Consider the following 13,065-nt stretch of genomic DNA (forward strand, 5'->3'; position numbering starts at 1 on the left):
ATTATTTCAACATTAACTAAGTACAAACTTATTAACAGAGGAAGTTGCAGTGGCATTTTCTAGAATATAAAATGATTTACTCATACCGATTTTATAAAGTCTATGGACGAGTATGTCCATGGAAGCATCTTTATTTATGAGACAACTGTAAAAACATTTGAATCATAAATATTGAAAAAAGGACAACATAGGGGAAAAAAAAATCTATATAGTATTTATCTATATTGCGTAATCCAAGTAGTAGTCATCTAGAAGAAAGTATACTGGTGTTTGTGTGCTTCCTCATCTTATCACCCCCTCTTCCTCCTACTCAGCTAGCTGTGAATTGTATTGCCTTCAGTGGGAAGATCTTAATCTCTGCAGACAAAAGACAGGAAGAAATTGAGACAAGCGGAAATAGAAAATTGCTGAATGGGGTGGTGGTTTTAGTTATTTCAGTTATAGTATTTGGCTTTTATTTTTCTTTTCACTCTTTTTACATATAGGAAAAACAGGAAGAAATTATTTAATTTTCTTATACACAGCTGGCCAACCTATTCTTTGTGTGCCTTTCCTTCCGTGTTTCGCATTCTTCACAGCAGAGTATGTTTCCTTCTCATTCATCTTTCTATGCTCTTGTCCTTTGGCTTTCATTTAATTATGAGTAGCTTCCCATCCATTTTGGGAGTTTTCTTTTTGTTTTCCAGTTTGGTCTTGGAAAAGCCACAGGAACTACACGCTCTTCTACTGCTTCTCTGATTCCCAGCAGGACGTTGCTTTAGTTAACTGTTGACCAACCTACTTTTAGTCATGTCCTCAACCCTTTCCTGACCTCAACAATCCCAGAGGCAGGCTGTAGTCTTTCATTTTGTGGTTTTTTTTATATTACTTGTCTTTAATGTTCAGGGTGGAACAATATAGATTTGGACCAGCTCAGTCTAAGTCAGCCAGTGTCCAGACTTACACCATCTACTCTGCTTTCACTGTGGTTTAAGGTTCTGCCCATTCTTCCTCCCATGTTTATCCTTTTGACCCACTGGACTTCAGCAATGATGTTGTGGTTGTGTATTGTCCAGAAATAACCAAAGTCATGCAGAGAGCAGTGTCTCACTGCTCTTTTTGTCATTCAGGTCCTGTCACTCAAACAAGACAGTGACTTAGTCCTGAATGTAGCCTCAACAGGGTTTTGGATGAGAGTAGTTGTTGCATTAAATTATTTTAACACAGCATTTGTTCATATTGTTTTGATATCATGTGGCAAGTTTATAGTTAATTTGTGCACAGGTTGCTGTTTTTGTCATGACTTTCCTTTAGTTGCACAGTACTTTAATAACCCCAGGAATGCTTTTAACTCTATAAAGCTCATATAGCTGCATACATTGACCAAAGCAATAAAATAAATTGTCTTTTTGGTGTGTCATGAAATGTGATGCTTTACATGTCAAGATGCCTGGTTAAGCATTCACATCTAAGATCTCCAAAGAAATGGAACATATCACACAAGGATATGTAGTCACATAAATTACATAATTATGAATAGGCATTCCAACACCCTGGCATGTACAACCATCACTAATTATTTAGCATTATGAATATTGAAAGCAAGACATGAGGGGTTCATTGCCTTACTAGTTTTCCTGTACCAGATTTTATGATATCTCCATTAGCTCTACTCTCATAGTGCTCTGGTCATTAAATGCCTCCTCCTCACGTCTCCTTGCATAACATCTTGCCAATTGCACAACAGTCCCATTTATACTCAAAGTTTTGCTTCAGGACACATACAAATATTCTCTCACATGGTACAGCTTGCCCAGAACCAACATAGCCAGCAGTGTCTGGGGACCAATTTCTGTTTGATGCGCGCTGCTTGATGATGACAAGTGATCTGGGTTTTTATTCATGGAAACGGGAAATGCAGAATGACAACATTGTCAGTATAATGATTCTCTTGGAAGCATGATTACTATAGTATCTAGCAATGCATGAATATGCAAAAAGGAGGGAAACTTTCTGTTGAATCATAGAGAAATCATCTGATTTCAGCACAGCTGCCTTTTTTCTCACTTTATTGCAGAGGTCCCAGTCTCCAAGTCTGGTCAAGGCTACTCAGGAGCTCCACGCATCCAGAGGCAGGAACAGGTCATACACCTGTCCCCGAAGAAGGGCAGCCAGGTCAGGCTATGAACTTGTTTTTCTTCTATAATCGAACCACTGACTCTGTATTGTAGTTAAAATGCTTTGTAGTCTCTTTTTTTCTAAATTGTGGGCCATAATATAGAAGCATAGGCTGTAATAGTTGTTGAGGCTGAAAATGTGATATTTCAGTAAAACAGAAAAGTCTCTTAACCCCCCCCCCCCCTCCGTTTCCACTTTCTGTATGCTCTGGCAGTCGGATGGCCCTTACTCTGGCCACTCCAGCAGTAACACCCTCTCCAGCACAGCTTCTAGTGGGGGTCACAGCGATAGTGATAAATGGTACGAGATGGGAGCAGGTGGAGGCTCCAGTGCTGACCAGGGTGACCTAGAACCCAATGGCCTGGGAGGAGGCAGCTATCTCCAAGGTGCATCAGCCGATAGTGGCATAGACACCAGCTCTTATGGAGCTCCTCACCACGCCCATCCCCACTCCCATCATGGCAGCACCACCTCCCTACTGGCACCAAGTGGAAGCAGAGAAAGCAGGGAGAGGTCAGCCTCTCCATGGCACAGCCCAACCGAGGGTGGCCGAAGAATGCTGGAAAGGTCCCCTGCTGCAGCTGAGTCTCCAGGCCCTCCAGTAGAAAGGCCAGACGGAACGGGCCGAAGCCCACCTACTCATCTTCTTGTTAGAGACAGCAGTACTTACAGTCTGAGTGATGCTGGATCACAATCGAGGTCTGTATGCTTTGATTTGTGGTGATATTTAAGCAATTGTTTGAGGGGGAGGACGGGATGGTGTGTCTGTGCAATACTTTAAACTACAGTACAGATCATCTTTCACAGAAGTGGATCCAAATTAACAAGGAACCACATGTGGAGAAGGGAAGGATTTTTGATATACTAAAGACATTAGAAAATGTTTTATTTCAATAGTCTTTGAATCTCTTTGATTGAACTACTCATAGTCCATAAGAAACAGTGAAGGTTGTGAACCAGTGCTTTAAATCTACCTTGTGGAAAAAGTTAGCTATACATTGTTGAATTACTAGAACAGATGTGCATATCTTTCAGCCATAAACTTTCCTGCTCACTTCTTATTATTTATCATGAAGAATAGTTTATACCAAAAGAAAAACAATCTAGCTAGTGGCAGAGGTAATCAGCATCCCAAACAGATGGCAAACACAATCCAATCAGTATGTTGTTTTTAATTAAAGCTGCAGGTAACAACTATTTTAATATTTAATTAATCTGTAAATTATTTCTTTGATTAATCACTTAATTGGACTGGTGTAAAAATAGCTTCAATTTACTTTTAACATTTAAGTGTAAAAATCTGAATGCATTTCCAATCCAATTCAATTCAGTCCAACTTCATTCATTTAGTGCCAATTCACAACAGTCATCTCAAGGCACTTTACAGAATAAAGAGAAATAGAGAAAACCCAACAATTCCCTCTTGAGCAAGCCCTAGGCAACAGTGGAGAGGAAAAACTCCATTTGATGGAAGAAACCTTCAACAGAACCAGGCTCAGGATAAGCAGCCATCTGCCTTGACTGGTTGGGGTGAGTGGAAAGTGGAGAGAGAAAAGAAAAGAGCAACAAAAGCAACAGCAAAACATCGGGCGGGATGGTAGGACCAGTAGCTGTGCACTGGAAAACACACAGCTCCAAAGCTGGGGACACCTGCAGAAAGGGACAGAGAGAGGGAGACAGAGAACGAGAAAGACAACTACGGGAGACAGAGTTAATGTCATACAGTGGTGACAGTTGTGGGGTGAGAGGAGAGGGACAAGAGGAGGAAAGGAGCTTAGTGCACTGGGGGTGGTTCCCCCAGCAGTCTAAGCCTATAGCAGCATAACTATAACTAACTACATGCTTTATTAAAGAGGAAGGTTTTGAGCCTAGACTTAAAAGTAGAGAGGGTGTCTGCTTCCCGAATCTGAACCGGGAGCTGGTTCCACAGGAGAGGAACTTGATAGCTAAAGGCTCTGCCTCCCATTCTACCTTTGGACATTCTGGGAACAACAAGTAGGCCTCCATTCTGAGATCAAAGTGTTCTACTGAGATGATGGATGATATGATCGAGTTAGACCGTTTAGAGCTTTATATGTAAGAAGCAGGGTTTTAAATTCTATTCTAGATTTAATTGGAAGCCAATGGTGAGAAGCTTGTGAAGGTGAAATATGATCCCTCTTGCTAATTCCCGTCAGCACTCTTGCTGCAGCATTTTGGATTAATTGCAGGCTCTTTAGGGAGTTACTGGGGCATCCTGAAAGTATGGAATTACAGTAGACTAACCTAAAACAACAAATGCATGGACTAGTTTTTCAGCATCACTTTGAAACAGGATGCCCCTAATTTTGGCAATGTTCTGTAGGTGGAAGAAGGCTGTTCTAGGAATTTGTTTTATATGTGAGGTAAAGGACAAATCCTGGTCAAAAATAACTCGGTGGTTCCTTGCAGTAGAACTGGAGGCCAGAGTCGTGCCATCAACAGTATGGTTGGACAGCATATTTCTGAGATTTTTAGGCCCAAATTCTGTGACAATGTTTTTCTAGTTATACTGTTCAAACTGTGCTAGCCAACATTTGTTGGGGGCGAAAGTCTATTTTCACAATAACTATTTATAGACATGCAAACAATTGTGGTACTAAGTAACTAAGTACATTTACCTGAGATACAATTTTAAATTTCAAGTATTTGCATTTTATTTTAATTTTAGAAGAAGAATACATTTATCATGCACTTTTCATTTAAGAACAAATCTCAAAGTGTTAAAGGAAAATGCAACATAAAAAGAGCATAAAAATATAATATATAAACAAACAAGGAGCAGTTATTAAAACCTTTATTGAAAAGTCTTCAGGTACTTTTTAAAAGCAGCCACATTCTGTGGGTTGTTCAAAGGTTCAGGAAGGGAGTTCAATGGGCAAGGGGTGGCTGAGCAGGAAGCTTCCATAGTCTGTAACTTAGTTATGGGGGTATGGAGGAGGTTGCTGCTTGTAGAACGGAGATTGCGGGATGAAGTTTGCTGAGTAATGAGTTCCTTTAGGTAGCCTGGGGTGTTGCCATGGATGCACTGATGTGTAAGTAAACCAATTTTATATTGAATTCTGGAAGAGACCGGAAGCCAGTGAAAGGACTTGAGGATAGGAGTGATGTGCTCATGTTTACGCACTCTCATCAGGATCCTAGCAGCGCTGTTTTGTATATGCTAGAGCTTTTGAAGACTCTTGTCAGGGATCCCGATGAGCAGTGCGTTAGTCAATAGTCAAGCCTAGAGGAGACAAAGGCATGGATGAGCTTTTCTGTATGAGATAGGGTGAGAGTGGGATGGATTTTTGTGATGTTTTCAAAGTGGAAAAAAGATGATTTACACAGATGTTTATTAAATATTGGTTATTAAATATTAGGTGAGGGACCAGACTCACACCAAGGTTGGTAACTGTAGATGAGAGAGAAATATCCTGTCCACAAAAGGTGATGGTCTTTATGAAAGTGGCTGGACCTGATGAGAGCCCAGGCCATGGGCTAGCAGACAGGGCAGGTGGAGCAAGAGAGCCAGAGAGAAGAGATTGGATGGTGTCAATCTTGCCTTTGGAAAAGTTAAGAAAATTGTTGCACTGTTCCACAAAACACATTTATATGACACCTTTCCTTACTCTTGAAGCTCCTTGATATAAACTATAATAGACTAAAGATAACATGTAATTATGTATTAATCACCTGTAAAGTAATTAAAGTCTGACTTCACCATATTTTAACTTGCTCGTTCATTAATTAATTAAACTTCCCTCTAACTTCCCTATATTAAAATATCTTCCAATCCTTACTGAAAAATTCCTCCAGATGACATCATTTCAACATTAGGAGTTCAGATGATGTCAGCTGGGGGAGCTCTGAAAAAGCAGGTGGACTATGATTACAAACTCCATAGTGTGAGCAACAAGATGACATAATCTGAATCGAAGGTTCCTCCAAGTGATGTCATCTGGAGGCATTTTTTAGATTAAAAAGTAGAGTGATATTTTGATATATGGGGAAGTCAATATGAAGTTAAAGGGTATTTATGTACATGTACTACCCAAAATAGAACCAGAAGAAATAAGATTAAAATCAGTAAAGCCGTCCTTAAAAGCTGGCTCCGCATTTACCAGTGATGTTTACACATGTTTAAACAATTATGTATGTTTATGCAATTTATAAAAAGATTATAAAAGCTTTTTTACTTTCGGTACTTTCAGTACATTTTGATGTTAATACTTTTGTATGTTCACTTAAGTTTCATATGAATTTCTATACTGTGATAAGTAAATTGCTTTTTTCACATCTCCTATGTTGTTGTAGAATGAAACATATTCATTTATTCTACATTTAAAATGATGTCTAAATGTAGGAAGTGTCAATCATTGCATCTGACTAATAACAAAATGATTTCTGCAAGTTATTTTAATGCCTGGTGACAATTACAGTTTGAAATGTTGTTATCGAAACTAGTTATTGGGTGAGGGGTGCAAATCTTTCTATGCAGAGATTGTGACAACGAGCATGAACCATGATGTCAATGTAGACCACCACCTCCCATCTTAGCATTCCTGTGTCTAAAATTAGTTCCATTGTGAAATTCATAACTTACATGCTTTCACAAAGTGCAAAGAATTTCAATCCCCATTTCCTGTAACATAATTCCAATGTGTCCTCTCTTTAGCCACTTTGTTGACACCTAACAAGCACCTTTTGTAATAAACAGATTTAGACTTTAGTTTAGACATTAGTTGTCCAGCAGCTTCTAAACCAACTAATTGACCATTAAATTTGTTGCCAACTATTAACTAATAGTACATTTTTATGAATTTACATTGATTGCTATCACTTATAAGTTGCACCTTACAGCTTCAATAGTTCAGTTTTGCAGTAGTTTTATTATTCACCCATCTCATTTTTCATCTCTTACATTTTTCATTGCTCTAGCCAGTGATTCGTTACCCACAAAGTACACACATTAGACCACCTCCCTCTCAACAACTCTTTCCTGGAAAAACAAGTGCCAGAGTAATTTCACCTCCCACTTGTCTTTCCACATTAGGCCTCAGGAAACGTGGAACACGTGTCAAACCTTTCATAGCTGGTTTCTGGTACTGAGTGAACTCCATTGTACTGTATCCCTCTTCCTGTTTGAGCAGTTCCTGGTTTACTTGTTAAAATAGTGTTACAGTTTATGACCTGGACATCACCTGTCTAGCTACATAAGCACGTACACTATTGTATCTTAACTTGACTTTAGGTGATATTTTTGATAATTTGCCATTAATGTAGGTCTTTACTGGAAATTCCCAGATAATAAGATAATAATTCCCAGATAATAATAATGTTACAGTATTTTTTTAATGATCACAATGCTTCTATTAATAAATATTTGGCCCACACCAAATTGATTTCTGAAGTAGCACATAAATTTCTTTCTCAAAAGGATATAGAAACCTGGAAAGAAATATAGTATCCATACTGTTGTTGCAATATTGTAGAATTGTATTATATTACAGCTAGCATATCTTAAATAGGGCCTCCTCCTATTTGTTTATGCTTACTTGTTTGATGTGAGTTGCTATGATGAGTAACACCCTTGCTCTCTCCATCCCTTTCTCTCGCTGCCAGGCCCTCAGGCCACAGCTCCCCCAGAGAGGAGTCCTCATCTTCAGCCACTTCTCCTGCATCCCAGTCCTCAGTTTCCCCTGGGCCCAAGAGCTTTTACCCCCGTCAGGGCGCTCAGTCCAAGTACCTGATTGGCTGGAGAAAGCCCGGCTCCACCATCAATTCTGTCGACTTTGGAGACACGCGAAAGTAAGGACAGACCTATATATGTTTAAATTGTAGCACCTAGTTTAAAAGTGGCTTTTAAGACTATATGACTATATAAACCATTCATTTTTTTTATCTTAATAATTATGCCACTAGTACTTTTTGAGTTTTAACGGTTTAAGTAGCTTAAAGTAGCAAAAGTCTCATAAGTCTCTCACAGATTTCTTTACAAGTTCAGCTCTGGTGGGCGTTTTTCTGTTATATTATTATACAGTTAGAATTTAAAACATATGGTGCATATGGCCAAAAGCTGCTGTTCCATTCATTAAAACCTGACTGTGTAATCCAATCGCTGCCAGGAATGGACTTTAACATTTTTTATGTTGACTGTGTCAGGAGTGAAGTTTTTAGACCTTTTTTTGAAGTATTGTTATATCAGACCACAATGTGCATTTTTCGCTATCCTTATATGTATAATGAGGTGACAAACTAGAATGTTGCCCACTCTACAATGACAGAGCTGCTTTAGAGACTGCATTTGTTCCCTTCACTTGTCCACCCACTCTACTTTCCTTTTAAAATCTTACTTGTAGTAAGAATATGAATACTACTTGATTACCTCCTTGTGGTTGAACAAAGTATTACACTAAAGGAATAAGCGATTCATCAATTGCCTATGAACTGTTCAAGCATAGAGACCACATATATTTTTTTAACAATGTTAGTTTAGCAATAACATATTATTGTTGCATTGCACCTAACCTATCTTATAATTGTGGTTATTTTTGGCTTATTTCTCTGACTGTTTCTGTGTTTCAGGAAGTCTCCAGGAGAGAGTGGAGTGGAGGTTGTTCCAACACCAGCAGCCAGACCCTCTCTCAGAGACATGCACTCGCCCCAGCCCCATGCTAAGTCTACTATTGAGGAAGATGTGAAGAGACACAGTACTCCAGACAGCCCTCCACCACCGCGTAGACATAAGGAAAAGGTACTCGTGCAAACATTTGTAGGCCTTGTTAGAAGAAGAAAGAAGTAGAAATACACTAAAAATGACTTGACATTAGAGAGCTCAATTTTTACAGCTGCGTATATTTAATATAACCTGCTAAATTGGTTAAAAACAACTGCAATACTGTTGATTTATCATTTAACTCTGACTAGATCTAGGTCCAATTACCTTGACTTAAAGCTAGGTAATTAAAGTTTTACTCTTGGTCTAAATTGTGTAAGCATATTCTAAAGTAAAATATAACAGAATAAATCAAATTTTCTTGATAGTCAAACAACTTTATTAGAAGATAACTAGTAATAAAAATACTGGTGCTAAAATAAACTCAAAACACCCTTGAGTTTTTCCTACACCAAAAACGTTAAACCTCCTGCTCTCTGTACGAGGTCCTATTTTCAAAACTTTGCATGAGATCCATACCAAAACTAAATGTGTACACAAAACAAAGAGAAGGTTTTTTTTGCCAGAAATAATTACATTTAAAAAACTTCTTACATAAGAATCCTTAAAAATATTCCAGTGACTCAGCATTTGTGTTGCCAATTGTGCACACAAGTTCTCCATCAAATTTGTTATTTGCATTCCTGTTAAAAGTGGTGTACACATTCTTCAAGCCCGTTTTGTCTAGCTACACTGTTTTGTCATTATAAAACAGACTCCAGGTTTCCACTCATATAATGCATGTTTTCAGATCCTGTCTTTTAGCTATATCAAAGTAGAACTTTCTGTTTCTGTAATTCCTCCACCTGTAATCCTCGCAGCATGGACAGAAATCGCCACCAGGCCAGCCTCTCGGCCGTCGCCGCTCCCTCCATCGCACTCTGTCAGACGAGAGCATCTATCGTGGCCAGCGGCTTCCTTCCCTGAGTGACTCCGTGGTAGAGCCGACACTAGGCACTGATGTTCTCTTTAGCTGCTCCACCCTGCCACGCTCACCCACCACCCGCGGCGTGCCCCTGCGAAGGCCCTCGTATAAATTGGGTGTTAAACTCCATGGTAAGATGTTACAGAAAGGCTGTAGATATTTTGACGAATCTAAACGGTCTTGTAAAAATGGCAGTTGAACTATATGAAAATAAAATTTACACTTTTATAGACACTTAATATAGATTTTCTGCCTATAGGTGACCTTTCTGCATCTGACACATCATTGGTGGATTTGGTGGAACGTCACCGTGGGCCCCTCCCTCAGGAGTTGATGCCGCTCCCATCCTCAGACAGGGACAGTCCTCTCGAGTGGACACACCTGGTGGATGTGGCCAGCACCTTTGAGAGCGAGAGAAACCCACATTATGGTATGACAAAGTATACATCTGTTTCTTTTTGGGTTTTGTATTGATTTCTATATTCTTTTGTGTAATGTTAAATGTAAGTGTAGGATATTGAATTTTTTAATGGTAGTAACTACATGGGATTGTGATGTTATTACACAATAGTTAATTTATCTCCTGCTCCAGTCCAGAGGAGTTACGTGTTTGGAGATGCAAACCACAGAAGCAGCGGTGCCTCCAGTCCCCAGAAGCCTCACATAGAGCTGCAGCCTGCTCCACTGTCTCGGCCTTCATCTAGGTAACACTGTTTCCATCTACGTAAAAGGGAATATGATTGTAGCCGCAGTGGCGATATAAGGACGGCTAAAATGCTGCCAAGAAATATACCAGACACGTATTAAGTTGCCTAAAACTGACTTCAGTGAGAGTCACTGTTGAGCAGCTCTTGTGTGGCTCAGGGATATTTTATTTTTGCTGGTGTGAGGTGGTGTTGGGATAACTTAGTATATATTATGTTTGCTCATGGTCATGCAGTGTGTCAAAGAAATGTTTAGGCAAAATGTTATACAATTAACAACACTCTGATACTACGCTCTACTAACGTGCTGTTTCTTTTTTCCCCAGTGAGGGTCACATAGGCCTGGAGAGGAAGGTGACTAAACTAGAGGCCATGGTAAAGATGCTCCAAGAGGACCTGAAGAAGGTGTGACAAAACCCAAACAAATGCCATTCCCTCTGATCTATTTTCAACCATTAATTGAATAAAACCAACAAAACATAATAAAAATGCGTGCGTGGTGTTTCTACACTTTGTCTTGCCAGTGTATACAGTACACAGAGTCCCACCTAATTTTCATTTTGTGTATCAAAACATTTGTCTGCATGTAAACTGCACCTCATCTACATCTCTTGTGACCTGTTATCTGGAAAAAGCAATAGACTGCAGCTCTAAAGAAAGTAAGTTTGCTAGTTAACTGGCCTGTATGTACCAAAACATTTCTGGGGCCATTGTTACTGGCCTGTAACATTAAGCTGCAGTGGATTGATGGCACAAAGCAGCGCTCTATAGATTTTAGACTTTGAATGGTGGATGTGGAAATGGCTAAATGGTGGAGTATGACTATTATATTCATGCAGGTAATTTGGGATTTTCTTTGATGGTGCTTTTGGTGGATTTACAAAGTCAGTCTACATGCAAAGCCCATAGGTCCTATCCATTTGTTTTTGATCAGAGATGCTTTAAATACCAAAAAGACAGACATAAATGAAACTTTCATTCTAATGAATTGTTCCAATTGCTTAAACGCTCATTTAATTAAATAGGTTTTTCCAAATCTTTCTCTGTCGGTCACAGGAACGTGAAGAAAAGGTGCGGCTTCAGGCTCAGATCAAGAGGCTCTGGGAGGACAACCAGAGATTGCAGGAGGAGTCTCAGACATCTGCTGCCAAGCTCAAGAAGTTCACAGAGTGGGTCTTCAATACCATCGACATGAACTGACTCCTACCTACATGTTTTAACTTGCACATGGACACACACAAATGCATACATCAGCACACACCATCTGGACGGAGAGGCACAGGGCCCCGACACTGACAAGAAATTGTGCACAAGAGTTTGCATTAGCCGGATGCTGAACCCTCAAACCATCTTCCATTGGCTTCAAATATAGGAGCTATTATTTTCAACCAGTCTCGGTTTCCACAGAGCCTCTGTTAAACTTCTCAGGATGAGACTCAGATTGTGAAGGACTGACCTCTGCTTTCCTATAGAATCACATGTTGCTGAATTGATCTTTCAGCCGTTTAGCTGTGCCAAATCTTTTTCCTTAAACTTGTCAGAAAAGAGAAACAATTTCTCTTTCTGACGATCTTGACTTTGCCTTTTCCGAATATTCCAGAGGGGAAGGTAAATAATCTCCTCATGCCCCTGCCATGTTCTCTCAGCGGATGCACTTTCAGGACATCACACAGTAAATATCTGCCCTTACTTGGCTTATTTGTTGCATTTTTAACACATTTCCAGTGTTGCCATGGCCTCTCTGAAAGGTGAAAGTCACTTGTGCCAAATTAAACCCATCACAGCAGAGGGTAGCAGGACGTCTGTGAAATCAGTCAGGCTCACAAAGAACCTGCCAGCATCTAACTGTTTGCCATAACACAAAGAAAGACAAAAATGATTAATCTAAAGCCACAAGGCCACAAATGAAAGAAACTTCTTAGATTTCCTTTACACGAGTGAAGAAGTTTGGCATCTGTGTTTTCTCTCCTCTTTTTTTCCTTTTGGCTGTTCGTTCGTCAGCCACCAAGATGAAGGCAGGTCGAAGTGTCTCTGCACAGGAGAGAAATCTGGATTTGTACAGTTTTGTTTTGTTTTGTTTTTTCCCCTTCTGTGTCACTCAGATCTGGATTACAGCATCCTATCTGTCTCAACAGCACAAACCAGCGCCTGACAGAGGAGTATATTTAGAAGCCATTGGTAAGTGGTACCATAAAACAAGACATATCCAGAGTGCTTTGGCCCACCCCAGTTGTAAGTTTCTTAAAAGCAATAGGAAGAAGTGTGAACCGCTGTCTTTCTCTCACAAAAAGGAACTGTTTTGTTCTGGAAAGAAGTTTGATGTGGGACAAGATGAAGGTTACACTTGTAAGACACCGTTGTCTTCTGAACAAGCACCTCCATCATTTTCCACAGCATGTCATTCTTTGGGAAAAAGGAAAGAGAGGACACCACTGATTACCTGACTGGGATACAGAGAGCCAGCTGATAATAATGACAGACATTTCTTGGAAGGAAAAGAAAATGTGGGGGGGGGGGGGGGGGGGGCTTTTGTTAATTTATTTCCTTGTATTATAATTCCAATA

The 13,065-nt window shown here is 39.7% G+C and overlaps 1 protein-coding gene across 4 annotated transcripts in view; it reads left to right on the forward strand.

Annotated features, from left to right (window-relative positions):
• Window positions 1–13,017, forward strand: part of sipa1l1 (signal-induced proliferation-associated 1 like 1) — a 76,455-nt gene extending 63,438 nt beyond the window's left edge. For all 4 annotated transcript variants that reach the window (XM_067481592.1, XM_067481590.1, XM_067481589.1 and 1 more), the window contains 9 exons: window positions 2,057–2,154; window positions 2,372–2,856; window positions 7,780–7,965; window positions 8,743–8,911; window positions 9,694–9,928; window positions 10,057–10,227; window positions 10,390–10,501; window positions 10,828–10,906; window positions 11,558–13,017. In XM_067481592.1, coding sequence (XP_067337693.1) covers window positions 2,057–2,154; window positions 2,372–2,856; window positions 7,780–7,965; window positions 8,743–8,911; window positions 9,694–9,928; window positions 10,057–10,227; window positions 10,390–10,501; window positions 10,828–10,906; window positions 11,558–11,701 — 1,679 coding nt within the window. In that variant the 3' untranslated portion in view covers window positions 11,702–13,017. The remainder of the gene's footprint in view (window positions 1–2,056; window positions 2,155–2,371; window positions 2,857–7,779; window positions 7,966–8,742; window positions 8,912–9,693; window positions 9,929–10,056; window positions 10,228–10,389; window positions 10,502–10,827; window positions 10,907–11,557) is intronic.
• The last annotated feature ends 48 nt before the right edge of the window (window positions 13,018–13,065 follow it).

Source organism: Channa argus, chromosome 17 (assembly GCF_033026475.1).
Source record: "Channa argus isolate prfri chromosome 17, Channa argus male v1.0, whole genome shotgun sequence".
Lineage (NCBI taxonomy): Eukaryota > Metazoa > Chordata > Actinopteri > Anabantiformes > Channidae > Channa > Channa argus.